Source organism: Apodemus sylvaticus, chromosome 17 (assembly GCF_947179515.1).
Source record: "Apodemus sylvaticus chromosome 17, mApoSyl1.1, whole genome shotgun sequence".
NCBI lineage: Eukaryota > Metazoa > Chordata > Mammalia > Rodentia > Muridae > Apodemus > Apodemus sylvaticus.
This window is the reverse complement of record NC_067488.1, coordinates 47,819,106-47,845,808: the sequence shown is the minus strand read 5'-3', so window position 1 is coordinate 47,845,808 and position 26,703 is coordinate 47,819,106. Positions and strand designations below refer to the sequence as shown.

General features: G+C 52.9%; 2 protein-coding genes and 1 non-coding gene across 3 annotated transcripts; all 3 read right to left on the bottom strand.

Annotated features, from left to right (window-relative positions):
* Positions 1 to 215: 215 nt before the first annotated feature.
* Gcat (glycine C-acetyltransferase) lies at positions 216 to 6,161 on the bottom strand. Its single transcript, XM_052161442.1, has 9 exons — positions 5,934 to 6,161; positions 3,690 to 3,820; positions 2,668 to 2,769; positions 2,296 to 2,442; positions 1,758 to 1,912; positions 1,588 to 1,670; positions 1,254 to 1,425; positions 816 to 937; positions 216 to 549 (listed from the first exon to the last, which is right to left on the bottom strand). Exons 1-9 carry the CDS (start codon positions 6,118 to 6,120, stop codon positions 398 to 400), a joined length of 1,251 nt encoding a protein of 416 aa, XP_052017402.1. The 5' UTR covers positions 6,121 to 6,161; the 3' UTR covers positions 216 to 397.
* Positions 6,162 to 6,561: 400 nt separating this feature from the next.
* Positions 6,562 to 8,604, bottom strand: LOC127667911 (histone H1.0). Its single transcript, XM_052161308.1, has one exon. The coding sequence runs from the start codon at positions 8,339 to 8,341 to the stop codon at positions 7,757 to 7,759; it is 585 nt and encodes a 194-aa protein (XP_052017268.1). The 5' UTR covers positions 8,342 to 8,604; the 3' UTR covers positions 6,562 to 7,756.
* Positions 8,605 to 26,079: 17,475 nt separating this feature from the next.
* LOC127668294 (U6 spliceosomal RNA) lies at positions 26,080 to 26,186 on the bottom strand. The gene has a single exon (XR_007974067.1). It is a non-coding gene; the product is annotated as a U6 spliceosomal RNA (small nuclear RNA).
* Between the last annotated feature and the right edge of the window lie 517 nt (positions 26,187 to 26,703).

The window sequence follows — 26,703 nt, the reverse complement described above, 5'->3', positions numbered from 1 at the left end:
GCGTCCACAGGGCTGGCTTTCCTCTGCCCTGCACAGCAGCACAGAACATGGCTGTACAAAATGGCGACTCGCAGACACAGCATACCGACTTAGTTTAGGGGAAGGGAGCACCTCATGTCGGGGACTGACTACCCTCAGAGATCCAGCTCCCGCCTGATTTTTCAGTTAGCCAGAGGACTGAGCCTACCCAGAAAAGAATAAAGCAGCCTGAAGTGTCAAAGCCAATTTCCACATTGTTGTCTCTCTGATCACAAGTACAGGCCCGTTTTTTTCAACCAGGCTCTAGAAGTCTGGGTTGAGTCAGAGCCTCTGGTTTGACTCTGGTTTGGTCAGACCAGAGGAGCCCTATGTCACTGGCAATAGAGGATCTTTGGTTCTGCAAGTCCCTAGCCAGAGCTCAGGACAGAGCTCCACGCAGCCGCCCCACCTCCACGAAGGCCTCCACACATCGGTCAATGTCCTCCTCACTGTGTACTGCTGAAATCTGCACCCGGATCCGCGCCTTACCCTTAGGGACGACAGGGTAGCTAAATCCGATGACAAAGATACCTGGGTAAACAGCAGAGGTACACCAGTGGCAGTCAAGCCTTGTGGCTATGACATATACGGGCCTTCTGTCCCATGGTCCACCCACAAGCACAAGGGACACCCAAGAGGACGGGCAGGGGACCTCATGGCCTGTGGTTTGTTAAGTCTGGAAGATGGTTGACCTAAGGAGCTGTGGGCAGCAAGGAGCAGGACGTGGATCTACGGAGGAGCTACAGTTTACAGGTGTGCTTTTCTCTGAGGACAACTCTGAGCCCGGATGCTCTTACCTTTCTTTAGCATGTCATCCGCCATTTGAGAAGACAACCGGGCATCCCCCAGCATCACAGGGCAGATGGGGTGATCGGCCCCTGAGAGAGTGAAGCCAGCGGCTTCCATCTTACTGCGGAACCTGGGGACACAGCTGAGTGTCACAGGGAGCTGAAGGCCATGGAGCCTGAGCAAGAGGCTTAGGATCTATGCCCACCTGTGAGAGGAAGGAAGAAAGACAGAAGTACGGGCCCCAAAGAGCAGGTGGGGCACAGGCAGAGGCAGGAAGGACAGAGGGGGTGGGTGGGAAAGGAGACATGAGAGAGGGCACTGGAGACTGAAGGAGGAGGATGCTGTAGCAGAGGGGGTGGGAAGGAAAAGAGGGAGGCAGGAGGAGGCAGAAAGGTGTGTGGCTACCATCTCTCCCTCTGCCTGATCCACCCCTGTGGGCCCCATACCGTCGCGTCTTGGCAACCATTGACTGGATGATGGTGTTACTCTCCATGAGCAGGTCTAAGGCCTTAGAAGCACAGCCCACAACAGCAGGGGGCAGGCTGTTGGAGAAGAGGTAGGGCCTAGAACGCTGCCGTAGCAGGGATACCAGCGGCTCGGGCCCTGTGGTGTAGCCCCCTGAAAACAGAGAAAAAGTTGAAGAGGGTCCAGAAACTGCCTAAAACCCCCTCCTCTACTTCACAGTCCTTCTCTCCAATTCCTGTCCCCATCTTGTCTACAGCGACGAGGCAGGCCCTGCATGTGGGGAAGGAGACCCCGGAGATAGGATTCTGTAGGCACCTGATGCTCCTCCCAGCGCCTTCCCCAGAGTGGAGTTGATGATGGTGACCTGGTCCATGACACCGAGCAGCTCATCTGTGCCCCTGCAAAGAAAGCAGCCACTGCTGTCACCGGCTCTGACTTCCCTTCCGCCTTCAGAAGCCCCCCACCCAGCCCTCAAATGTTCCCACCGTCCAGTGGGCCCGAGAAAGCCAGTGGCGTGGCACTCATCCACAAAGACCAGGGCGCCATATTGAGCAGCAAGGCGGCAGATCTCCTGTAGGGGGGCGATGTCACCGTCCATGGAGAAGGCTCCGTCTGTGGCCACCAGGCGCAGCCTGTGCTTCTGTGGGATGGAGGCGAGCAGGTGATATGTCGTAGGACCAAAGCACCTGCTCTTCTACAGCCTTGAGGCTGTATCCTGGGCCTTGCCCAGCTCTCCTAGGCTTAGCCACTTTAGCCCTGTCCCTGAGATAGGGCTCAGACCTCAGGTGGGCAAGCTGGAGTTGGGACAGGTCCTGGACACACCCACACACCTTCCGCTTAAATGCTACCAGATCTCAGGTAACAATGGGGCTACAGAACAGTCTTGGGCGTTTAAGGGATGAGAGAGTCAAAATGGCTCCCTCTGCTCTTCGGGCTCTGTGTGAAGAGGGAATCCCTCCAAGTTTGACTTCCTTGAGCAGGGAAATGTAGGCCTTTCTCTGGAGCCCCAGGGCCTCACTCCACCTGAGCCTCCTTCAGCTTAGCTTCCAGGTCAGCCATGTCCAGATGGCGGTAACGGTACTTGTGGGCCTTGCACAGTCGGATGCCGTCAATGATGGAAGCGTGGTTCAGCTCATCTGACAGAACCGCATCTTCTGGGGTCAGCAGAGCCTACAGGGGGGAGTTCTTATAGAGCCACCAGAAGGTCCCCTTCCCTCATAACTCCCCTTGAGGCAAAACTCTACCTCTACCAGGTGCCTAGGGCCAGATGAAAACCTCGAGTCAGTAGCAGGCTCTTGTCACCTCTGGTTCTAGTTACATAGGTTGTTCTTACCACTGACATGCTCCGAGTGCTCCCACATGCCCAACTCCAAGCTACCCACAGCCTCTACGCACCTCAAATAGGCCAGTGTTGGCATCGAAACAGCTGGGATAGAGGATGGCATCCTCACGCTGGTGGAAGCGGGCGATCTTGGCTTCTAGGTCCTTATGGATGCTCTAAAGGACACAGGCAGGTAAAGGTCAGTGTCTGCAGGCTGTGTGAGACACGTTCTAGAGGACAGAGGCTTGGGTGGCCATCAGCAGACCCAGAGCAGGAAGCCTCTAGCTTCAGCCACACTTTCCGTTAGCACAGACAACCGACTCTCAGAGCCGTGGACTATAGCAGCTGCTCCCCCTTTGAGGTTGGGGCCCGGCAGGCCTGACCCTGAGTGGACCTTTGTCTGCAGTGGAGCTTCGTCTGCAGTGGAGGTCTGTCTAGTATTGGGATTCTGAGTGATGTTGGGGACAGAAGACATGCCTTCACATCAGGCTGTCTTTTTGGTTTCTCCACAAGAAAGAAGAGGATCACATTAAGTGAGCCTATGATATCTGGGGCCCTACCACTTAGATTTGAGAGCTGTTTGGTCTGATTCAAGAGTTTTGTTAGGTGGGGCAGTGGTGGTGCATGCCTGTGATCCCAGCACTTGGGAGGCAGAGGAAGGTGGATTTCTGAGTTCAGGGCCAGCCTGGTCTACAGAGTGAGTTCCAGGACAGCCAAGGCTATACAGAGAAACCTTGTCTCAGGGGGGAAAAAAAAGTTTTGTTAGAAAATGTATAATGTATGGCCAAGCATGGTGGCCCACACCTTTAATCCCAGCACAGCACTTGGGAGGCAGAGGTAGATGGAACTCCAGGAGTTCGAGGCCAGCCTGGTCTACAGAGCAAGTTCTAGGATAGCCAACGGTTGTTGCACAGAGAAACCCTGCCCAAAAAAGCCAAAAAGAAAGCTACCATGTTCAGTAGCACAAATCCTGGCTCCAGGCTTCTCAGAAGAGGCCTGCCCCAGCCTGGGGCTGACAGTGGCCCGGCCCTGGGATCAGTTGAGCTGACTGAACACACAGACAGCCCGAGCCAGCCACCCAACACCCACTGTATACCTGGGTCCCACAGATAAAGCGAGTAGAACTGAGGCCAGCTCCAAACTCCTCCAGAGCCTGCAGACCTGCCTGGATCACCTCAGGGTGGCTGCTCAGGCCCAGGTAGTTATTGGCACAGAAGTTGAGGATTCCTGAGGTGGAGAAGACCAAGCATTCAGCTTAGAAATACAAAGAGGGGCTGGGCTGGGGTGGCACGTCCTCAGTGCCAGCACTCACAGTGCAGAGGCAGGCACATCTCTAACTGGGAGGAGAAGCAGAGGAATCCCTCTGATGTGAGGACAGCCTGATCTACAAGACAAGTTCCAGGACAGCCGTGGCTACACAGAAAAAACCTGTCTCAACAAAAAAGAAAAGAACAGAAAAAGAAATGAAGGAAGGAACAAATACAAGGAAGGGAAACCAGACATAGGGATGCGTCCCTTTAATCCCAGCACACAGGAGACAGAGGCAGGTGGATGTCTGGATTTGAGGTCAACCAGGTCTACAGTGTAAATTCAAAGAGAAAGAGAGGGGGGGGGAGGAAGGGAGAGAGGGAGGGGAGAAGGGGGGAGGGAGAAGAAGACAGGGTGGGGGAGGGGAGGGGAAGGGGATGGGAGGAGAGAAAAGCCTGCAAAGATCAGAGCACTAGGTCCTGGGACAGGGCCAGAGGAAGTCAACTTGGATTTGTCCTTGAGAGGCGACAGCTGCACAGAAGATCCCATGCTAGGGAAGAGGCCAGGAGGCTTTGAATCCACTGCCACAGCCCAGGAGGATTATGAGAGGATTGTCCCTCCCTGCTTCGGCCCTTGAAGGATGAGAGGTTTAAACCCTAGAGAGATGAAATCCTTCCCTCTAAGAGGATCCCAGACCTCCACAGCCTCAGGACCACGGTCATCTCGGTTTTACTTTTCTTGACTGTGAAAGGGACCAAGTCCTCCTGTGCCAGTGCTCACCATCCGCTGCCTCAGCACTGCTTCTCCAGAGGGCTGTCCCACAGACCTCAGTCATCCACCTTAAAGAGGTAATAAGGCGGGGCTGGAGGGATGGCTCAATGGTTAAGGGCACTGACTGCTCTTTCAGAGGACTGGGGTATAATTCCCAGCACCCACATGGCGGCTCACAGATGTCTTTAACTCCAGTATCTGACACCTTCACAAAGACATACATGTAGACAAACACCAGTGCACATAGAGATAAACAGCCTAAGAGCCTGACTCTCCCCACACCCCGTCATGGTCATGTGTGTGCTGTGAGTGCTGGGAATTGCACCCATTACCAGTCTTGTGTGAGCTGGGCGAGCGCTCTGTCTCTGGGCCCCATCCCCAACCCACTGATTCTAGATCTCTTTGAAATCACGTGGGGAGAGCCATCTGGTCTGGCTGAAGGTTAGGTTAGGAGACAAGAGGTTCATTCTATGGTCCTCTTTAAAAGGGAAGACAGGCGCAGACATGGGAATTTCGGTAGCCCTCATCTACCCTTGCCTTGTTGCTTAGACTTTGGCCTCTTTGGTGGAGGCTGGCCTTCCACTCCAATATCGTGTGACACTGGAGCTGGCCAGTGGAGGGTCTGGGGAAATCTGGTCGCATTTCACCTTCTTCCTTTCTTACTTATTTATGCTTTTTGAGACAGGGTTTTTCCGTTTAGACCTGAATGCTGGGAATAAGCGCATGCTTCCTTTCCATAAGAATTGGTCTCTCAAACCAGGGCACGGTACCGTGCGCCTTCAATCTCAGCAATCTGGGGGCAGAGACAGAAGGATCTCGGAGTTCGAGGCCAGCCTGGTCTACAGAGTAAGTTCCAGGACAGCCACAGCTACACAAGAGAAACCCGATCTCGAAAAACCAAGGGGGGAAATGACCTCTCTTGCATACAAGGTGTCATCAGGAATAAAGGTGTAGCAACTGGAGCCCTTCACACACATCTGCTCAAGGAAGGGTTTGTTCTGGTCACTCCTCCTGGAGGCTGGGGGGTAGGGCGCTGATGCAGCTGGATCTCGCTCTCTTTTTCTCACAGGGCTGGGTCTCTGTGTAGCCCAGCCCTCGGCACCCAAAAGGTGCTGACGGGTAAAATCACCTCCCTCCTTCGAAACAGGTTTAAACAGGTGGAGTTAACACCAGGAGGCCATGGTGTGCCTCAGACAGACCAGCAGCTACGCGCACGTGCCCGTCTCCCACACCCACCCTAGGGCCTCCAATTCACATGCAAGCCTTGGAAGGGCTCTTGGCCTCCTGACCAGGGACGCGGACTCCCAGGAGGGGAAGTTACCTCCGGAGATGCCGTCCACGCGGATGCACGGCCCCTGGCGGGACGTGATCACCCGCTCACTCTTCCAGGTGCCAGCCCCGCGGATCCCTTCCAGCTCGCCGTCCAGGACGCAGAGCAGCTGAGCCAGCGCTGAGTGAGCGCGGCGGCCGGGGGACAGCGCCGCGCGCCACGCGCAGCCGGTCCACATCGCGCCCACAGGCTGAAGAAGTGCTCCAGCCAGCCTGCTGCCTTGCGCTCCCCGTCACGTGGCGTGGGCAGGGCCCCGGCAGCCAATCAGAACATCAGGAGCTCACTTTAGCAGGACCGTAGACCCCACCCGCAGGCGGGGCCTGACGGCGTCGGCCCGTGGCGAAAGGATTGATTTGGAAGTCGAGAGCCTGGAGGTCCGCGCTGGGGAAGCCGCCGCGTGGGCGGAGAAAGCGACTTCACTGCTCCTCTCCTCCCCAGCCCCTGCCTACACACCTACCTCTCCCGACCCACCGACATCCCCAGCCGACCTTCCTATTTGAGCGTTCCTGTCACTCCAAAGCTTCGCTGTTCTCCGGCGCGAACGTGGCGCCAGCTCTCCCACATCGCCCGTCAGATTGCTCCTCTCCCCTCCAATTAAAGAAAAATGCACCACACAGAATTTTTTTCTTTCCAGTTTTATTTTAAAGTTTTAAAATTACAACCACAGTAATTTTCCCCGGCACTAGTTACACTTGTTTAAAAAGGGGGGTAGGGTGCGCGAGTTTCCTATTTTATTAAAATAAGAGAAAGACAACTGTACAGAATTTTTTCTCCCAGCTCCCGAAGTGAGACTAAGTCCTAGTCTTAGATATGGATATATACATATACACACATGCACACAATTCTGGCTCGCTAAAGCTACCTAGCAAACGCGAATCAACTGTAGTAGGTCCTACAGTCCACTCCTTGCCTCTCCTCCTCCTCCGCTACTTAGAAAAAACTCAAAAAGCAAGAGGTTTGAGGGGCTTTAAGTGGCAGCTGGTAGACCTGAAGCAGCACCAAGCAAAGCGACATCTTACACAGGAAGGGGGAGAAAGGAAGCGAGCAAAGTCCTCCTAGGACACAATCCATCAATCGTGTGTAAAAAACCCAAGTTTCCATAGGCACACTGAGGCACTTGGCTGATTCCCCACCCCTCCCCCCCAAGTCCACTGCCATTTAACCAGAGACAGCTGAAAAGACCCCTCCTTCCCAATGGCTAGATCCTGGTTGTGAGAAGCTATGGCCTCTCCAACCAGCTGTCACTTGGACCCCTTTCCCCCTGTAGACAATGGGGAGGCACTAGGGCTTCAGAAGAGAGAAAGAAACCAGCTTCCCAACTTCCCACCATTGAGTAGGGCTGCCCAGGGAATTTTTCCTCCCTCCTTGGCCAGCTAGGTGGAGTATCACCTGCTCCCCCTCAAAGGGACAAGCTCCCCCTCAAAGGGACAAACAACCTAAGAAAGCCTTAAAAGACAAACCTTAGTTCCTGGGTCCCCTCCCCTAGCCAGAACTTTGCCAGTTTCTTCATAGTAAACAAACCACCGACCGAAACACACACCCACATCCCTAATCCCGTAAGAAGGTTAATATCAAATCAAGAAAAAAAAGTACATCTCCATCATTACAAAGATGAGGTCTGTTTGCTGTCCTTGCACAATGGGTTAAGGAAAAAGAAGTCATTCCACAATGTCTGTCTGAGGAATCCAAACTCTGTCCTCTATAGAATAAAGTCAGAATAGAATGGGCAAAAGGTTTCCGATGGGATCAAGAGAGAAATGTATTTACAGAAACCAGGAGGGAGGAAGGAGTGTCCCCACGCCAAGCCTTCACTGTCACTTCTTCTTGCTGGCCCTCTTGGCACTCGACTTGGCTTTGGGCTTCACGGGTTTGGCTTTCTTGGGTTTGGAGGCCTTGACTGGCTTGACTTTGACAATCTTGGGCTTTTTGGCTTTCTTGGGCGTGGCAGCCGGCTTCTTCTTGGCCTTCTTGACCGGGGTGGCTTTGGGCTTCTTGCTTGGGGCTTTGGAGGCAGCCTTCTTGGGTTTGGCTGCCTTCTTTGGAGTGGCCACTTTCTTGACTTCCTTCTTGGTCTTTTTGAAAGCCACCGACCTCTTGGGTTCATCGCCCTTGGCCAGCCTGAAGGACCCCGAGGCGCCCACCCCTTTGGTTTGCTTGAGAACACCGGTGGTCACTAGGCGCTTGATGGACAACTTGATCTGGGAGTCGGCGTTCTCACCCACCTTGTAGTGGCTCTTGATATACTTTTGGATGGACTGGCGCGAGGAGCCGGCGCGGTTCTTCTCCGCCTGGATGGCGGCCACGATCATGTCTGAATACTTGGGGTGGTCCGTGGACTTCTTGGCGGCCTTGGCCCGCTTGGGCTTCGCCGCCGGGGTGGAGGTGGAGTTCTCGGTCATGGTGGCCGGCCTGCTCCCGCCGGTTCAAGGAGCCTTCCGATGCGCCGGCCCTCGCCGGAGGCTGTGCAGATCCGGACTCGCGATCTGCTCTCCCGCTCCACTAGCAGGCCAGACCAAAGTGCGGCTGCCGGGGACGCGGGCGGCGCGTGGCTCCTGTCCTCCAAGCGCGGGTCGCGGTGCGCGCCCAGCCCCCACCGTTCCGTCGCTCGCCCGGCGCCTGGCGCTGCCTCCGCCTCCGCCTCCGCGGCCTCCCTTTTCCCAGCTCTGCGTCTGGCGCTCGGGCGGCGCATCCGGGTATTTAGCGGCGGCGGGCGGACCGCGGTGAGGACTGGGCTGCTGGCTGCCTGCTCCCGGCCCGGAATGGCGCCGCGTCGCCGCCATCTGTGTTTCTTCCGCTGAGCAAACTCGACCTTTCCCGGCGGCCCGGGCCCTCCCGCTGCCCGCCGTCTCTCGGGGTCTCTGCCCGGCTCTCTAGGCTTCCCCGCTGGGGACCCTGGCGCTCCGGTCGCCGCCCCCCGCGCCCGCCACGAGCCCCAAACGGCGCCGAGGAGCGCTGGGGCGCCGGCACATTTCCCCTTTGCGGGGGGCTGGCTCTGCGGAGCTGGGGAGCCCCGGGGCTTGAGACCCCCCGTAGGAAAGCTCTCCCCTGGGACTACCAGCGACCCCATTCCCGGCTGCCTGCGGGGTCCCCCAACCTGGCGGAGCGGCTCAGAAGCGGCCCCAACTAACACACGCGGCCCCGAGCTGGGCGACTCCCAGCCGGGCCGAGTCGGGACAAGGGGGGAGGGGTCGCCTCCCCGGGGTCCGGTCACCTCTCGGGGGTCACCCGACCACAGCTCCCCTAACACCCCTACCCCCTCTCTGCCTGCGGGGTCCTCAAGGAAACTTTCCCTGGAACAGTTGGAAGGGCACTTTCAAACTTTGTCCCTTCCCCCTCTTGAGTTGCCTCTCCCCTCGATGCACCCCCGGACCTTGGCGAGGATATGGCTCCCTGAGCCCGAGCCCCCCAAAGCTTCCTGGGACCTCTGGGAGATGCGGACGAGCCTCCCGGGTGACCTGTTCTCCTCAAAGACCCCCCACATCTCCCATGTATCTGAGTATAAGTGTTCATTTACATGCTTGGCTAGCTTGGGAGTTTTGGGGGTGTGAGCAGCAGGACCCCCCAAGGCCCACCCTAGGGGGTGAAGGTCCCCTCTCCCACTGGCCTCTTCAAGGTGGGGTGCGTCTCGATGGGGGTGCGGTCTGTATCAGGTGCTGTCCCATGGCTCTGATCAGACTGTCCTGGGGCCCTTGGGATGAGCAGAGGCTCCGTGTGCTTTAGAGACTTGGGAAAATGGGGCGCAAAGGGAGAAGTCGAGGAGGGAGACCTCGTTTCCCTGGTGGTGACTTAGGTATAGGAGGTATGCAGTTCACCAGGGAGCCGTGGTCCGGACCACCGCCATTTTGGTGGGAAGATGCCTTTGTTAAAATGTATCCATCTTTCCCGCCGGGCTTGGCAAAAATCCACGAAGTGAGTAAGGGGCGCCACCATCTGTAGTCCGACCTGGGGCTGTTGGGAGTCCTAGGCTCTGAGAGAGTTTAGAGGCTCCGAGATCTGCCGAAGAGACCCCCAGAGAGCCCCGAACCTTTTGTCTGCGGCAGACATCCTGCTCACAATGCCAGGTCCTCTTGGCTGCGCTTTGAGTTTCTGATGGTCTTGTCTGCCTGAGCTGGATCCCCGGACCCCGGAGTTTTTTATTCCCTAGCAAAAGGCACGAAGCTGTTCAACAGTAGCCTGGGGGTGGGGAATTGCAGCTGATCAACATGAACTAACCTCTGCTAAGGCTTGGGCCTGTGTGTCACCAGTAGGAGCTGCTTAGTTGATGGAGCTTTGGACTCGGGGGAGGTGTGTGTGGGGGAGGTTACTGGGCTTGGAGTCCCTGAGACCAGGGACTGAGAGAGACCAAGGTAGTTGAACACACACACACACACACACAAACACACTATAGGTTAATCCAAATGATTGGCGGAGGGGAAGGCAGGAAGGAAGACCTGATGGCTTCCTTACAGGCTTATCTGGGTGAAGCGATTGCTGTTGGAGGCCAGGTTAGTTCAAAAGGTCGAAGTTTTAAATTCTGATGCTTTCCGTGACCCCCCCCCCCCACACAAGTTTCCAAATTTGAAAACACATTCTAGTGTAGACTTGTTTGGGATATTTTGAAAACAGATTCTCCTGGTTTCCACTAAGATTTTATGGAGAAGGTACCCAAATGCCCTTACTTCTGAGATACTGTATAATGCTCCCCACAAATACAAACGGAATGAATTAATCGGATCGCACGATGCTGAAATTTTTTATTCTCATAGTCCATTACCATTTGCAAGGTGCTCTGCAGCGGTTCCCCGAATTTTTGCCAGGGAAGGTATGGATTATGGTCAGGACTGCAGACCCACGTTTACCGGGAGAGCTTGGGGCTCGGCAGAGAGGTGAGAGGCTTTGTGTAGTGAGGCTCAGCTCCATACAGACCCCAGACCCGCATTTAGTCTTGCGGCTTGAGCATCTTTACCGCCCGCCCCCACAATCCCAAAACAGTCCATCTTCTCCTGCAGACAGAATTGTGGGAGGGGACCCCTTGGGTTGGGACCAGGAGGGGCACTCCGGGAGGTGGGGGAGGCACCTCCCGCTGAGACACAGGATTAACAGCTCCACCTCCTTACGGTTCTGGGGAGTTAAGGGAAGAAACGGGGTCTTCTGGGCGATGCCGAGTTGGGCAGGTGAGAGGAGCTGCCTCCGGCTGGCATAGCCTAGCCTTACTTCCGGGACACTACAGAGCCCAGAGCCTGCCCACACAGTCCCCCTCGCAGGTGGCTCTGTTACCGGCTTCCATCAGGCAGCCCCCACCCCATCCGGACTCCCGACCGGACTGCTCCAGATTTAGCAGTTGAGGCCCTTTAAAAGCCAGAGCTGCCGCGCTGCGGGCAACCTTCCTGGGAAATGTAGTCTCTTGAGTGAAGCCTCTCGGCTACCCGGGCGGTTGCTCTACTGACCAAAAGGGTCTTTGCTACCTCGGATTACTGTGACAAAGGAAACCTTGCGTGAACAAACGTATGCATTGCATCAGCGTGGGAAGCAGGCTCTTATCGGCCTGGGGGCTTTCTGTAACATCTGCAAGTTACACACAGGAGCCCTGAAAGGCTGGTGACTGCGGGGTGGCTGACTGCAACCACTGTCGTTTCCTTCCATCTCCCGGTAAAGACCCCTGGCTCAGTTTGTGTTTAGTGTGTGTCAGGCACTGAGTGTAAAGCCAGGAGCAGAAAAGAGCTGCCTGCCTGTGTGGGGATGAAACTGCAGTGGAAATAGAAGCACAACGAAGAAAATGAGCAGTAGCCATTAACTTCGTTGGGCGTAGCAATGCCCACTTGTCATCCCAGCACAGGGGAGGTTGCGGCAGGGACACCAGAGAGTTTGAGGTCAGCCTGGGCTACATGGATCCTGCTTTCAAAGAAGAAAAGGAGATGTATTTGTTGGAAGGGGATGATTGCAGACAGATAAGTAGAGGTCCTCGAGGGACGGAAGCTCCACTCAGAGCCTGCATGGGGGTCCGAGGGATGGCTAAGAGCAATGGCTACGCTTCCCGAGGACCTGGGTTCAATTCCCAGCCCCCAGGCGGTGGTTCATGACCATTTGTAATTCCAGTTCTAGGGGATCTGTCAGACCTCCACCCTTACCAGGCTCGCATGTGATGTGCAGACGTACATACATGCAAAACTCTCAGACACATGAAATTAAATCTGTATTTTCAGAAAGCCAACATAGAGAGCTGGAGAGATGGCTCCGTGGTTAAGAGCACTTGTCACTCTCCCAGAAGACCTGAGTTTCTTTCTACTACTCCAGTTCCAGGGGATCCGGTGCCCTTTTCTGGTGTCCTTACTGGACACCCTCACACACATATATGAATAAAAATAAAAGGTGGCAACATTGGGCAGGTGAGATGACTCAGAAGATGAAGATGCTTGCGACCAAACCTAAGGACCTCAGGTCAACGACCCAGACCCGCGGAGTGGGAGCCGAGATCTGCCTTCCAGATGATTTTCCCCTGACCCCAGCACAGTGCTTGTGATAAGTTCTTGAGTGTGCACACACAATAAGTGTAGATTTTTTTTGTTTTGTGTTTCTAAGACAGGGTTTCTCTGTGTAGCCCTAGCTGTCCTGAAGCTCAAGCTGTCCTCAAACTCACAAAGATCCACCCTCCTCTGCCTCCTGAGGGCTGCTATTAAAGGCGTGTGTCACCACTGCCCAGCTGGGCAACTATTTGAAGGAGGGAAGGAGAGAAGCCATTTCTGTTACAAGAAGAAGATTTCCATGCCAACGCTGGCACAAGGGACGTGTCAGGGGTGTGCAGGATGGCTAAAACCAGCACCGTGGGCACAGGTGAGTCTAAGCGACACGAGATGGCCTCCTGGTGTCGGGGTTTGTATGTGCAAACAGGGACTTTGGATTTCAGTCTGTGAGCTGGGAGCCACTGGAGGGACATGACCTCCCTGACCCACAGTCAACCCCAGCTGTCAGAGACAGAAGCAGGATAAGGAGGTGGTAGAAAGCAGCCAAATGGACAGGCGTGAAGCCTGTGTGTCCGTGTGTGTAGAAGCTGACATCAGATACCATGAAAGAGACACAGACAGGCCAAGGTGAGTGGATGGAACACGGGGAGTGGCGTGTCAGGGAGGAAAGGAGCCCAGTCATATCAGATGTCACCATCCAGGGTAGCAAGGACATAGTCCACCCTGTTGTAAGGCTGCTACCCTCCAGGAGAGGAAACTTCTGACAAAGGATCCCCAGAGTCTGCAGACCTCGGTGGGGGTCAAAGTTCAGTCTCTAATTTGTGCATACCTGTCTTTCCTGGATAAAAAGCAAGGCCTTGCTGAGGGTGATGGGGGTGGGGGTAGTGGTGGGGAGGATGAGAAGGGAGGAGAGACAGGTTAGTGGAAGGAAGGTGCTGGGCTTTGAAGGACCAGAGTAAGGCTTCCACAGAGCCATGCGGGCAGCTCCAACCTGGTGGACAATTTGAGTGGAGTCCATCGGTTGGAAAATCAAGGACTAAAGAGAGTAGGGGGCCTGAAGAAGATCCAGCAGAAAGAGGGAGCGGGGTACACTGGGAGGAGTGTGTGTCCTGGTGAAGGCGGTATTCTGTAGGGATCTCTGGCTGCTGTGAAGAACAGGGCTGCAGAGGTGTCCGGAAGCAGGCAGTAGTGCGGGGAGTCACATAAGAGGGCACAGTGGCAAATCTGTAAGGAGAGGGAGGGTAATCTGGCAGATTCCCAGGTGCCATAGAGTGTCAGGATGTAGACTATGGGGTAGGAGACATGCTGGAAGGCTCTCCAGGGAGGCCGGGAATGGAACTGCAAAGGTCTGCAGCAAAGTGAGCTCTCCAGGGACCTGTGGTACTTGTGGACACAGCAGGGACACCAGGGGTCACAGCCATTCTGACCTCCAATCTCAGGAGCAGGTAAAGGCAGAGGAGTCCTGGGAGAAGACAAATGTGAGGACAGGAAGAGAGCCGCCCCTTGCGGCCTGGCCTGGAGCCCTCACTGGAGAAGCCCTGCCCTCCGCTCTGCCTGGCCCATCCAGCCTCTGCTTTGCAGAGTCCTCACTGGCTCTCACTGTTGCTTTTGCATTTCCAAGGAGCGGTTGGCCAAGCCTGAACTGCTAGGTGAACTAACTGCCCAAAGCCACACAGCGGGGCTCCCACACCAGGCTGGCCTGCTCATCGGTTTTGCCCCTGGGCTTCCTCATTAACAAATGCAGAAGCAGGGGGCACTAAGGACTGAGGTCCCCAGTGTCCCTGTCCATTACCCTTCTGCCTCTTGGAAACTTAAGGTGTTAAATGGTCGCCCTTGTTGTGAAGTAAGCGGCCGCTCACCTGAATACATGGATTTGTGTGTCCCCTCCAGTGGGCAGGATCCTTATCACCACAGGGGAGAAAATGTTTGGATTTTTCTTCCTGAGACAATTTTGTTTAAAATGGTGGCCACTGGAGCTGCAGAGGTTGCTCAGTGGTTAGGAGCACAGGCTGCTCCTTCAGAGGATCTGAGTTTGATTCCCACCACTCATATGCTGGCTCAAAACCCCTGAAACTCCAATCCCAGGGGATTGAAGGTGTTCTTCTGGCCTCTGCAGGCACTGCATACACATGGCACACAGGCATACACGCAGGCAAAACACATACTTACATACACTTACATACTCTTACATACTTAGAATGAATAAATGAAAATAATTTAAAAACACAGGGCACAGAAGATTCTCTGGAGTGAGGAGACCTCTGTTCATTGGCCCCTCCTTCCTCATCTCCTTGGCTCTGCCTCTAAGTCTTGCTCCTGTCTGCCCAGGGGCCTCCAGCCTCCCCTTTGCCTCACCTGGAACTCAGTGTGTCTCTGTCAAGGTGCAAAAACACAGGTCTAAGGAAGGGACAAGGTAGCAGGGAATAGCGGAGTGCGCCTTCAAGCCCAGCTCTGGGGAGGCTCAGTCAAGCAGACCTGTGTGAGTCTGAAGCCAGCCTGGTCTACACAGTGAGTTCCAGGACAGCCAGGGCTGCATAGCGAGGTTCTATCAATAAAATAAAATACAGTAAGATAAAGGGGAAAAGAGAAAGAAGGAAGGAAAGAAAGGAAAGAAGAAAAAAGGAAGAAAGAAAAAAAGAAAGAAGTCGGGTGTGTAATCCTGCAGAGGCAGGTGGATTTCTGAGTTCGAGGCCAGGCTGGTCTACAGAGTGAGTTCCAGGACAGCCAGGACTACACAGAGAAACCCTATCTGGAAAAAAAACAGAAAGAAAGAAAGAAAGAAAGAAAGAAAGAAAGAAAGAAAGAAAGAAAGAAAGAAAGAAAGAAAGAAAGAAAGAAAGAAAGAGGGAGAGAGAGAAAGAAAAGAAAACAGAAAGGAAAAGAGGATCAAAGGCTCCGGCAGGTGTGGCCACCAAGTGACCAGGTCACTCCAGGCTGATCTTCCTGGCTCGGATGCCAACGGAGTAGGCGGGTGTTGCTCTTAATGCTCTGTGATAGTGCTCAGAATGAACAGAACCTGTGTGTGTGTGTGTGTGTGTGTGTGTGTATGCATGAATACATGTGTGTGTACATGCACATGTGTGTGTGTGTGTGAGAATGAATAGAACCTAGCTTCTTGTGTGTATGTGTGTGTGTGTGTGTGTGTGTGAGAGAGAGAGAGAGAGAGAGAGAGAGGGAGGTGCCAGAGAAGGCTGTGAGGCTAGTCTGAGGACATCAAAGGAGAATGTGGGCAGAGAGGCACACTGGCCAGGGCATATGGACTTTAAGTTATGGCAGAGGGCTTGGAATTTGTTCACAGGGCAGTCAGAAAGTACTGGAGAATCTACAATAGAAACATTATGCTTTATAAAATAATACAGTTATTTTAGAGTAAATTTGTTAAATTATGACATACAAAATTATGGCATCCACCGAAAAAGTAGGTCACATCTGTACAGTTCTGAAACTACTGTGAAACTAGACAGGCTGTGTTCTGTCTCTGTAGTCAACGTAAGAAACGTGGCGGTGAAGGAGAGAAAATGGAAGAAGAAATGCATAGTGTGCCTGATGCACTATGGCCAGGGGCACGGTTGGTTCAGCAGATCAAAGCCCTTGCAGGCAGGCATGGTGGACCCCTTTAATTCCAGTACCAGGGAGGCAGAGGCAGGAGGATCTCTGTGAATTCAAGGCCAACTTGGTGTGTACATCAAGTCCTGGACAGCCAGGGCTACAAGAGGCTCTGTTTCAACTGTCCCCCTGCCACCGAAGCCCTAAAGACCTCTTTTTGAAATGAATTTCTTCCCCCACCCCGGAGGAAAATCTTCCACCTAAGTAGGAGTTGGAGGCGGGCAGCTGGGGGAGCTGGGCAAGGTGACAGAAACAGGAAGGTTCTCCTCTGGAGCCTCCAGAAGGGACATGACCCAGTTAGGTTCATAGGCTTAGCCCACCTCAGACTTCTAAAACCGATATATAGCGGGGTGAATTTGTATGTGTGAGACTACGACAGGGCGTAGCCAGGGCGGGGGCGGGGCACGCTCAGGAGCCAGAAGCAGGTGGATCTCTGAGTTTGAGGCTAGCCTCAGTTCCAGGATAGCCAAAGCTACATAGAGAAACCCTGTCTCAAAAAAACAAAGAGAAGGTGGGGGAGACGGCTCAGCGATTAAGAGCACTGACTGCTCTTCTGAAGGTCCTGAGTTAAAATCCCAGCAACTGCATGGTGGCTCATAACCAGGGTTTCCCTGTGTAGCCCTGGCTGTCCTGGACTCACTTCTGTAGACCAGGCTGGCCTCGAACTCAGAAATCTGCCTGCCTCTGCCTCCCAAATGCTGGGATTAAAGGCGTGCACCACCACTGCTCAGCTCATAACCTTCTGTAATGAGATCTGAAACCCTCTCTTCTGGAGTGTCTGAAGACACCTACAGTGTACTTACAAATAATAAATAAACCTTAAAAAAACAAGGAGAAAAGAAAGAGGAGAGAGAAAGAAAGGAAAGAGGAGGGAAGAAAGGGAGAGGGAGGGAGTGAAGAAGGGGAGAGGAAGGGAGGGAGAGGAGAGGGAGAGAGGGGGGAAGGGCTGTATATAACACAGGCTAGCCTCAAAATTGCTATGCAGTCACAGATGACTTTAAATTTCTCCACTGCCCCAGAGCTAGGTAACTGGGAGCCATGTTTTTGAGGAAAACCCCCCAAGCAGGCTGACTGGGGATGGTGAGGAGGAGTGGGGAGGACTCCCTGCTCCCAGGAGCAGAAGCAAGATAGATGGGTTGGAGATGTGCTGGGGTCTGACTCCGACCCTTCCTCCGGCCGGCCTTCCCTGTCTGTGCCCAGTGGCGGCTGCAGAGCCCCCAGACCCCTCACACCTTTCAGCCTCACTCTTGGGAAACTAGTCTTTCACCGGCTCCTGCCCAGTCAGGAGATGAGTTGTCAGCCCACGCGGATTGAGAGTCAATGGACAGAAAGACAAACACACCCTCTCAAAGTCACGACCACACAGGCTACAGTTTTTTGGCGCAGTTCTAACTGGTGTGATTGGGGTAGGCCAGACTTGCTTCCTCGGGTGACCTTGGAGAGCATCACAAGGCAAAGGCTTAGCTCCCACTCTCCAGGATTCTTCTGCGCCTTCCTCCCGAGGAGCCAAGCTCTGCCCAGGAGGGAAAGAAGGTTGATATGCAGATGGGAGCACAGCCTCAGGGCCACAGACTACAACATCTCATTTTTACAAAGCAGGGGAGTCTGGAGCTCATACAGAGAGACAGTTCACGTCCACTGAGTTACCAAGTCCCAGCGGCCGCTGTCCTTTGCTGTGATCATGTCTGTGGCCAGATGGGGACTGAGTTAAGGAGTCTTACTCCCCTGCTTCACCAACTCTCAAAACTGTTCCTCCCATAACTGGGGACAAGAGGGACAAATGTATAGATGACTGGAAATCCCCGGTAGGAAAGAGTTCCAGGCCCCTTGTCCTGTGTGAGGTTCAAGGGGACTAGCGTCCGTCATCTGGGTCATCAGGAAGGTCCTGTCCCAGGTCAGTGCAGAGAGGACACCTAGACTTCAAAGGAGACGCCTCAAGATGTGGGCAAGATGCGGACCAGCAGTGACCTATATATACTTAGAGGCCCGGCACTGGGGCGTGCAATGACTCATGTGCTTTGGCCACATTGCACCCACAAACTGCATCCATTCCCGTTTCTAGGAGCCCAAGCCGACCCAAGCACAGGAAGGGGGAAGGTGACCTGACCCTGGGGCCGCCAGAGGCCACCTCCTTGGACTCAGCAGGATTCCCAGGCTATTCTGTCAGAGACATCAAGAGGGAGCCGATGATCCTTTAACTGTTTAATTCAGTAGTGCACAACAGAGTTTGGTTCAATAAGTGACCACGTGGGAAGCCTAGGGCAGGAGAATCGTGAGTTCCAGGCCAGCCTGAGACATGAGGCCCTCATCTCAAACAAACAAACACACCCACCCCAATGCTGTGGTCACATCGTTTAATGATTTATTTATTCTCACTTTATGGTCATTGGTGTTTTGTCCAATGGGTGTCTATGTGAAGGTGTCAGATCTCCTGGAACTGGAGCTACAGCTGTGAGCCACCATGTGGGTACTGGGAATTGAACTCATGACCTCTGGAAAAGCAGTGCTCCTAACCTCTGAGCCATCTACCCAGCCCCAGTTCGTTGGCTTTTATTTCTCACTTCATGAGCTCCCATACTGTTGTAATTCTCTATAAACAGCCAACATGTATTACTTTTCCCCCTTTATTGTATTTTTAAACGTGTTCTCCGACAATTCCGTGCTGTATATAATGATGGATGTGTGTGGGCCGCTGGACTGAGGGGCTGCAGGCGTGCTCGTAGGCGGGTTACTGTGGAGCACGGGGGCAACTTAGCAGTCGCTGCACCAATGAAGAAAAATGGCTTCCCTGTCCTAGCAGCCATTAATTACCAACAGCTCCTCAGCGAAGGGTAAGGCCCCGCCTTCATCCATACGGGAACGTTGATAGCCTTCATCCTGTACAGGTCTTGTTATCGTAGCCACAGCTTCCGAGTTCATGGGTGCAATCACCGTGTCACATCCAGAAGACAGTGTCTTCCCCTCTTGTGCTACTGTTGAAAGAAAGAGAGAGGGGCTGGAGAGACTGCTCAGCAGTTCAGAGCACTGACTGCTCTCCCGAAGGTCCTGAGTTCAATTCCCACCAACCACGTGGTGGCTCACAACCATCTGTAATGAGATCCATGCCCTCTTCTGGTGTGTCTGAGGACAGCTAGAGTGTGCTCAGACACATAATAAATCTTGAAAACAAAACAAAAACAACCAGCCCAGCGTGCTAGAAAAAAGACATCCATCTGCACATCCGCCATAGCCTGGTGGGTGGCCGCGGCCTTCAATCCCAGGAAGCTGTGAAACCATGCTTCAAACAGCCACGCTAGAGTTCTCACTCTAGGAACTAAGAGTGAGAGCTCCCTTCTCTCTCTTTCTCTCTGTCTCTCTGTCTCTGTCTCTCTCTTCCCCCCTCTGTCTCTCTGTCTCTCTCTTTCTGTCTCTCTCTCTCTCTCCCCTTCCCTCTCTCCTGAGACAGATCTCACTCCATAACTCTGACTGGATTGAACCTTGCTATGTGGACCAGGCTCACTGCTCTATGGCCTTAAACTCACAGAGATCCTCCTGTCTCTGCCTCTGGAATGTGGGATTAAAAGTGAACACCACAAAGCCTGGCCTCATCTGTTTAGAAACTGCAGTCTGACTCGGTGGCAAGAGACAAGTCTCGCCCCTCACCCCTCACCCCACCTCTCACCCCACCCCTCACCCCTCACCCCTCACCCCATCCCTCACCCCTACTGTGGATGTCAATTTGTAACTAGGAACGGAAGGAGAACCTTGTTCAAATTGCTCTGAAGATAAGCAAATGCCAAGACAAATGAATCACATGTCACAAGACGCTTGGTTGGGGCCTGTATCACACTGACGTCAAGAAGGACCACATAAGGCCAGGCATGGAGTCCAGATTAAAAGAGACAAAAGGCAACCACTGTGACGTGGGCCTCCAGATCGAAGCTTGGGTTTAGAAAAGAATAAAACGGTCTAGGGGAACGCTCTTGGAGTCGCTGGGAAAGTTTGAAAACAGTTTGTGTGTGTGTGTGTGTGTGTGTGTGTGTGTGTGTGTGTGTGTGTGTGTGTGTTAGGCTTGTTGTCTGTGCGTGTGTGTGTGTGTGTGTGTGTGTGTGTGTGTGTGTGTGTGTTAGGCTTGTTGTCTGTTGCTGTCCATTTCCTGCAGGAGCGCAGTGCCTGGCGCTCACTAGGCAGGTTCCTCTGGTCAGAGGTGCTCATGGGAAGGCTGGGAGGGAACATCATTATGGTGGCTTGAAGGGGAGAGACATCCCTGAGTGCTCGATAATACTTGTGAAAACTTGGTCCCCAGGGGGCAGTACTCAGGAAGCAGAGGCAAGCGGATCTCTGTGAGTTCGAGGCCAGCCTGGTCTATAGAGTGAGTTCCAGGACAGCCAGGGCTACACAGAGAAACTTTGTTTACATAACCAAACAAACAAGCAAAAAGAGTTGTGGCCTTGTTGGAGAAGGTGTGTCACTGGGGGTGAGCTTTTTGGCTTCAGGACATTTCCAGAGTCTGCCTCATTTTCATACACATCAAGATGTAAGCTCTTAGTTACTGCTCCGGCGCCTGCCTGCCTGCCTGCCTGCCTGCTCTCAAGTGCTCTGCCGCGATGGTCGCAGACTCTAACCCTCTGGCACTGTGAGCTCCAGATTAAACAGTTTCTTTTCTAAGATTCCTTGGTCATGATGTTTTATAGCAATAGAAACAGATGTAACTAAGACAGGCATGGAGTCTGCAATCTGAACGGTAATTCAGCAGCGTACATCATAGATTCAGAGACGTCCTCGGCTGAGCACAGCTGGCTCTCTCCCTGCATAGATTCAATCAACTGACACTCAAAAATATTCAGAAAAGGAAGCCAGAGAAAGGGCTGGGCCTGGGAACTGAGATCAAAGTGCTTGCAGCAGAAGTCTGACAACCTGGGTTTGATCCCCGGAACCCATGGTGGAAGGAGAGAAGCAATTCCTAACAGTTGTCTTCTGATCTGCGAAGGACGTCCTGGAACATTTGTGCTTGTACTTTCATAATCACACACACACACACACACACACATCCACACACACACACACATCATCATCATCATCACCACCATCTTCATAACAACAATGATACAATTAAAATAAAAAGGTAAATGGGGGGTGTGGCTCAGTGAGCACCCAGCTTTAGCAAGGTCCTGGGTTCCATCCTCAGACTCTCCCTGTGCTGAACAGGCCTTCCTAGACTGGGTCTGGAAGGCCATGTAACAGCTGTGCACACAGTCATCACATTGTGTTAGGGACTGGCTAGAGCTCATTGAGAGATGACTTAAGGTGTTTAGAAGGCTGTGCACAGTTAACTTGCAAAATACCACACCGTTGCATATGAGGAATTCGACATCCTGAGGGATGTTCTATCCCTAAGGATCCCAAGAGCCAGAGATGTATGTAGGCATAGGCGTGTTAGCACCGAGAACATGACAGAAAAACAAGATGGTAGCACTCCTGCAGTTGGCGAATCCAGGGCAGATAGTACTGTGACATCCAGTCACAATGCTCTTCCCTAGGTCTGAGACCTTACAGAGTCAAGCAGTTGGGGGGGGGGGGGAAGCGTTGAATGCAGAGTAAATCTGGTGACCAGGCTCCCACAAGCCCACAATATGGCCAGCGGGCTAGAACTAGCCAGCTTACCAAGGCTAGCCCAAGTCTGGTCCTGATGCTGCTGCACCTGTGCCTGCTCTCCCCTGTCCTGGGAGTCACAGCCTCAAGCACCTCTGCCCTGGGAACCTCAGCAGAGCACTGTATTAGAGCTCTTTGTCCAGCCTCAGGGCAGAGACTGTAGTTAGCCCCTTCTAATCAGCCTTTATGGGTTTAGGAGATGGTTATCCCACACCCCAGCTCTGGAGGGCTTTAGCAAACTAACTGGCATTTGTCTTTGCTTTCTTTTTTTGTTTGTTTTGTTTTGAGACAGGGTCTCTCTGTGTAGCCCTTGCTGTCCTGGAACTCAATATATAGACCAGGCTGGCCTCAAACTTAGAGATATACCTGTCTCTGTCTTTCAAGTGCTGGGACTAAAGGTGTGCACCACCACTGCCTGGCTTGTTTTGTTTTATTACTGCCATTTGTATCACTTAGGTCTCTATTTCTGTGGTAAAAACACCATTAGAAAAAAAAAAGTGGAGCTGAAGAGATGGCTCATTGGAGGAAAGAGATTACATTACACTCCATCATGAAGGGCCGCTGAGGCTTAAACCAGGACCTACAGCAGGAGACTGGGGCCAAGGCCAGGGAGGGGCGCTGCTTACTGGCTTGTTCTCCAGGACTTGTTCAGCTTGCTTTCTTATAGAATCCAGGCCCACCTGCCCATCGATGGCACCACGCACCGTGCGCTGGTCCCTCCCACATCGATCATAAATCAAGAATCAGGTGCTGGAGAGATGGCTCAGCAGTTAAGAGCACTGACTGCTCTTCCAAAGGTCCTGAGTTCAAATCCCAGCACCACATGGTGGCTCACAACTGTAACAAGATCTGATGCTTTCTTCTGGAGTGTCTGAAGACAGCTACAGTGTACTTACATATAATAAATAAATAAATCTTTAAAAAAATAAATCAAAATTTGCCTACAGGCAATCCGATGGAAGCTTTTTCTCAGCTGAGGGTCCCTCTTCCCAGATGGCTATAGCTTGTGTCAACCTGACAAAAAACTAACCATCACAGCCAGATGTGTTGTGACAAGGACCCTGGTACTGCCTGTGGCCTTGCCTGAGGCCCCCTGCCTTGTTCCTGGCTCTTCCGTCCTCCCCAGATCTCTGTATGTTTCTTTTCCTCAGGTCTGGGTGCACAGGCGCCCACAGGAGGAGTCCCGGAAGCCCCGGATCACCAATCCTGCCCTGCATTTATTCTTCCATGCAGGCCTTCCTGTGAGCCGTCCAGGGTTTGACTGGAGAAAGGAATGACCTCTCTCTCTCTCTCTTCCCTTCCTCCCTTTCTCCCTCCTTCCCTTCCTTCCTTCCTTCCTTTCTGAAAGCTGTAACATTCCCGTCTTCAATGCCAACTTTTTCTGTCTCTCAGCACAGGCTCTGCTCCTGTCATCTGAGCTTGACCTGGGGCCCTGAGAGAACCCGAGGCAGTCTGCCCACTAAGGGAGATGAGGAGGGAGGGGCGAGAGGCTTCACAGACACAAAGCAAAACACAGCTTCCAGAAAAGCCAGCAAAACACTCAGTCCCCTCCCTCTGAGAAGAAAGCTGTGACTGGCAAGATCTGACTCTCCTCCACCTGCTGCTGGGAAGTAACCACTGTCCTTCTATCCTTCCAGACCAGCTTTGGGGATGAAGAGAGACTGCCCGAGTAAAATAATTCAGACTAACAGAATGGTGGCCGTGAAGGGTTCTGGACTATTTGTGTTAGAATTCTTTAGTCTAGGCGCTGGAGACAGGGCCGCGCAGTCAGGCGCACTCACCTCTCTAGCAGATCTTGTTCCTTGTTTCCACACCAGGCAGCTCCCAACTGCCTGTAACTTCAGTTCTAGGGGATCTGTCTCCCTCTTCTGGCCTCCAAGGGCACTACATGCATGTGGTGAGCCTAAAGACATGCCACAAACACTTAAATGAAAACAACTTTTTTTCTCTCATATTTTTAATTTGTTCTTTGGGAGTTTCACATCATGTACCCAGCTCTGCTCATTTCCCAGTGCTTCCATGTGTGCCCCACCCTTGTAACCTCCCCCACAAAAGAAAAATTTAAAAATTAAATTAAAATTAAAGAAAAAGGGCTGGTGAGATGGCTCAGCGGGTAAGAGCACTGACTGCTCTCCCCAAAGGTCCTGAGTTCAAATCCCAGCAACCACATGGTGGCTCACAACCATCCATAAGAAGATCTGACTCCCTCTTCTGGAGTATCTGAAGATAGCTACAGTGTACTTACATATAATAAATAAATAAATAAACATGTAAAAAAATTAAACAGGGGGCTGGAGAGATGGCTCAGCGGTTAAGAGTACTGACTGCTCTTCTGAAGGTCCTGAGTTCAAATCCCAGAAACCACATGGTGGCTCACAACTGTAACAAGATCTGATGCCTTCTTCTGGTGTGTCTGAAGACAGCTACAGTCTATTTACATATAACAATAAATAAATCTTTAAAAAAATTAAAGAACAAATCATTGTAGTAGAATTTGTAGCTGCGGTGTGTCACATGGTCTATCCTTTTGCCCAAACACGTTTACTTGTGAATGTTTATTGCTATAAGTCGGTTCGAGGCCTGTAGCTTCTGCGACACGGCTGATACTGGACCCTTGTGGAGACTCCTCTCAGATATTTGGTTGTAGCCCAGAGTCATGGAGATCCTGCAGGTACGGCTCCACAGGACCGGCCCCTTCGTGGTCTCCAGCAGCTCTCAAACGGGGTAAGTGTTAGGGTGGGCTAACTCACAGGATCTGGGCCTAGGTGGGAGTGGCAGCCAAGTGGGGCTGTGGGGCAGCTCAGCACGGCCACAGACATCTACGGGGCTTCAGGCCAGACTCAGGCCCAGTCCAGACATCCGCAACGCCTTCAGTGCTAACGTTAGCCACAGACACCGACACAGCCTCTGTCTGGATCTGGACCACTGAGCCACTCACAACCCTCGTCATTGTTTCAGATGGCTACACAGGACCCTCACATCAACATGGCCCCCTGAGGCAGCAAAGTCTGAGAACACCACCAAACCTTCAGTCAGAGGCACAGACAGCTGGCATCCCTGTGGATCTCAGGTTTCATCCCTGCCTGGGGCAGCAGCACAGACCACAGACCCCAACATGGCCTCTTGTGGCATCACAGACCATGGTGGGTCTTCCTGGATGTCCAACCCGGAAACTGAACTTTTCCTCGTCTCAGACCTCCATCATTGCAGAGCCGGGGTGATCCTGTGGCCTGGCAGCTGCAGGTTCAGGACCTGAGTCTGCGACTGCGGGAGCTCCAGGCTGCTGCATACCACCCAGCGGACCTTACTGGGCAATGATAACAGGTTAGCCCTCTCTCTTCCCTGCCACCACCACCATATCTCTAGTTCTGCTTCCCTCCAGAGTGCATGCCATAGTTTTCTGTCTTTCCCATCTCCCCATCACATATGATCATCATAGTAGCCATTTCCCCATGGAAATGATTTTTTTTTTTTCTGAGACAGGGTTTCTCTTTGCAGCCCTGGCTGTCCTGGAACTCACTCTGTAGAACAGGCTGGCCTCGAACTCAGAAATCCGCCTGCCTCTGCCTTACCCTGGGATTAAAGGCGTGTGCCACCACCGCCCAGTGGAAATAAGATTTTTTAAAGCTTTATTATATGTCAGTACACTGTAGCTGTCTTCAGACACTCCAGAAGAGGGCATCAGATCTCATTATGGATGGTTGTGAGCCACCATGTGGTTTCTGGGATTTGAACTCAGGACCTTCAGAAGAGTAATCAGTGCTCTTAACCCCTGAGCCATTTCTCCAGCCTGGAAATGAATTTTTAAAGAAGTAAATAAATAAAAAGAATTCTGACAAGGGGCAGCGGTGGCACACACCTTTAATCCCAGCATTTGGGAGTCAGAGGCAGGGAGATCTGTGAGTTACTGTTACTATTGTCACTGTCACCCCACAGCTCAGAAGCGGTTTGGCAGAGCAACACCTCTCTTGTGGTAAGCTCCTGCGGAGCAGGAGTGGGCTGCTCTGGGCCGCATGCTGGGCGATGGTGTCACCCTGTAGGGGTCCCAAAGATGCCTTGTGCTGGCCCTGGGTGCTGTGGGGTTAAGGGGGTGTGGAGGGTAAAGTGCTGCCCCAGGAGGAGAGGGAGGGACATGGTTCACCAGGGCTTCAGGGTTCTTTCCCTGCTGGCCTTGAAGGCATCAGAACCAACCTGAGGATGTAAGACCGGGAGATAGAAGGCACTCTATCTGTGTGCTGAGAAGTCTGAGGTACTTGGCTCCAGTCTCTGGGACAACCTGCTCTCCTCCTGTTACGTAGCCTGAGGCTTGGGATGGACTTGTGCAAAATCACACTGTCTGGATTCAAATCCTTGCCTCAGCAGTTAGAGAGAGGTAGGCAGGAGGCCGCCAGCCAGCTCACTTCTCTGAGCCTCAGTTTCTCCCCCTGGGGATTACTTATTATGGATTTTTCTTTTTTATTAAAGATATGGGATGCTTCACAAGTTTGCGTGCCATCCTTGCGCAGGGGCCATGCTAATCTTCTCTGTATAGTTCCAGTTTTAGTACGTGTGCTGCCAAAGCGAGCACACTTCTGGATATTGATGGTACCTCCCGATAAGCTTTTCACGGGACCTAAATGTGTCTGTATTTTAAAATATGGATATGCATGCCTATGGGTAATATGTCCACAGTAAGGGGCTCAGCGGTCACGGACCAGTGCATCCGGGTGACCTGAGGCAGAAAAGGAGGAGAATTTTATTGTGGTCTTTGTGTGGCGTCTCAGCCTCCTGGACAGAACTGTGTGCTTACCTCAACAACAGCCAGACTCCTGCAGTTTATGCATTTTATGGGCACCGTCTCAGGTATGTCACACCCCTGTGAGGACACCACTGTCACTATCCTGCTAGGGGCATCAGAGCCAAGCCTGGAGAGTGGGGCTTCTCCTCGGGAGTCAGATGGGGCAGGTAAAGGCCCTCGGGAAGCAAGGTCATGGTCATGTGTAAGCAGGTGAGCACAGGATGGGTCAAGTAGAGGCAGATGGATATTTCTGTCCAAATGGACCTGCAACCCTGTTCCTGGGGGTGGGGGTCCAGCAGGTGTCCCC

Excerpts from the sequence above, each read along its gene's own strand:
- Gcat (XM_052161442.1), bottom strand. The coding sequence starts at position 6,120 with ATGTGGACCGGCTGCGCGTGGCGCGCGGCGCTGTCCCCCGGCCGCCGC. Across the intron at positions 938-1,253 it reads ATGGTTGCCAAGACGCGACG|GTTCCGCAGTAAGATGGAAG; the intron begins GTATGGGGCCCA and ends CTGTGTCCCCAG. Across the intron at positions 550-815 it reads GGATGACATGCTAAAGAAAG|GTATCTTTGTCATCGGATTT; the intron begins GTAAGAGCATCC and ends CTGTTTACCCAG.
- LOC127667911 (XM_052161308.1), bottom strand. The coding sequence starts at position 8,341 with ATGACCGAGAACTCCACCTCCACCCCGGCGGCGAAGCCCAAGCGGGCC.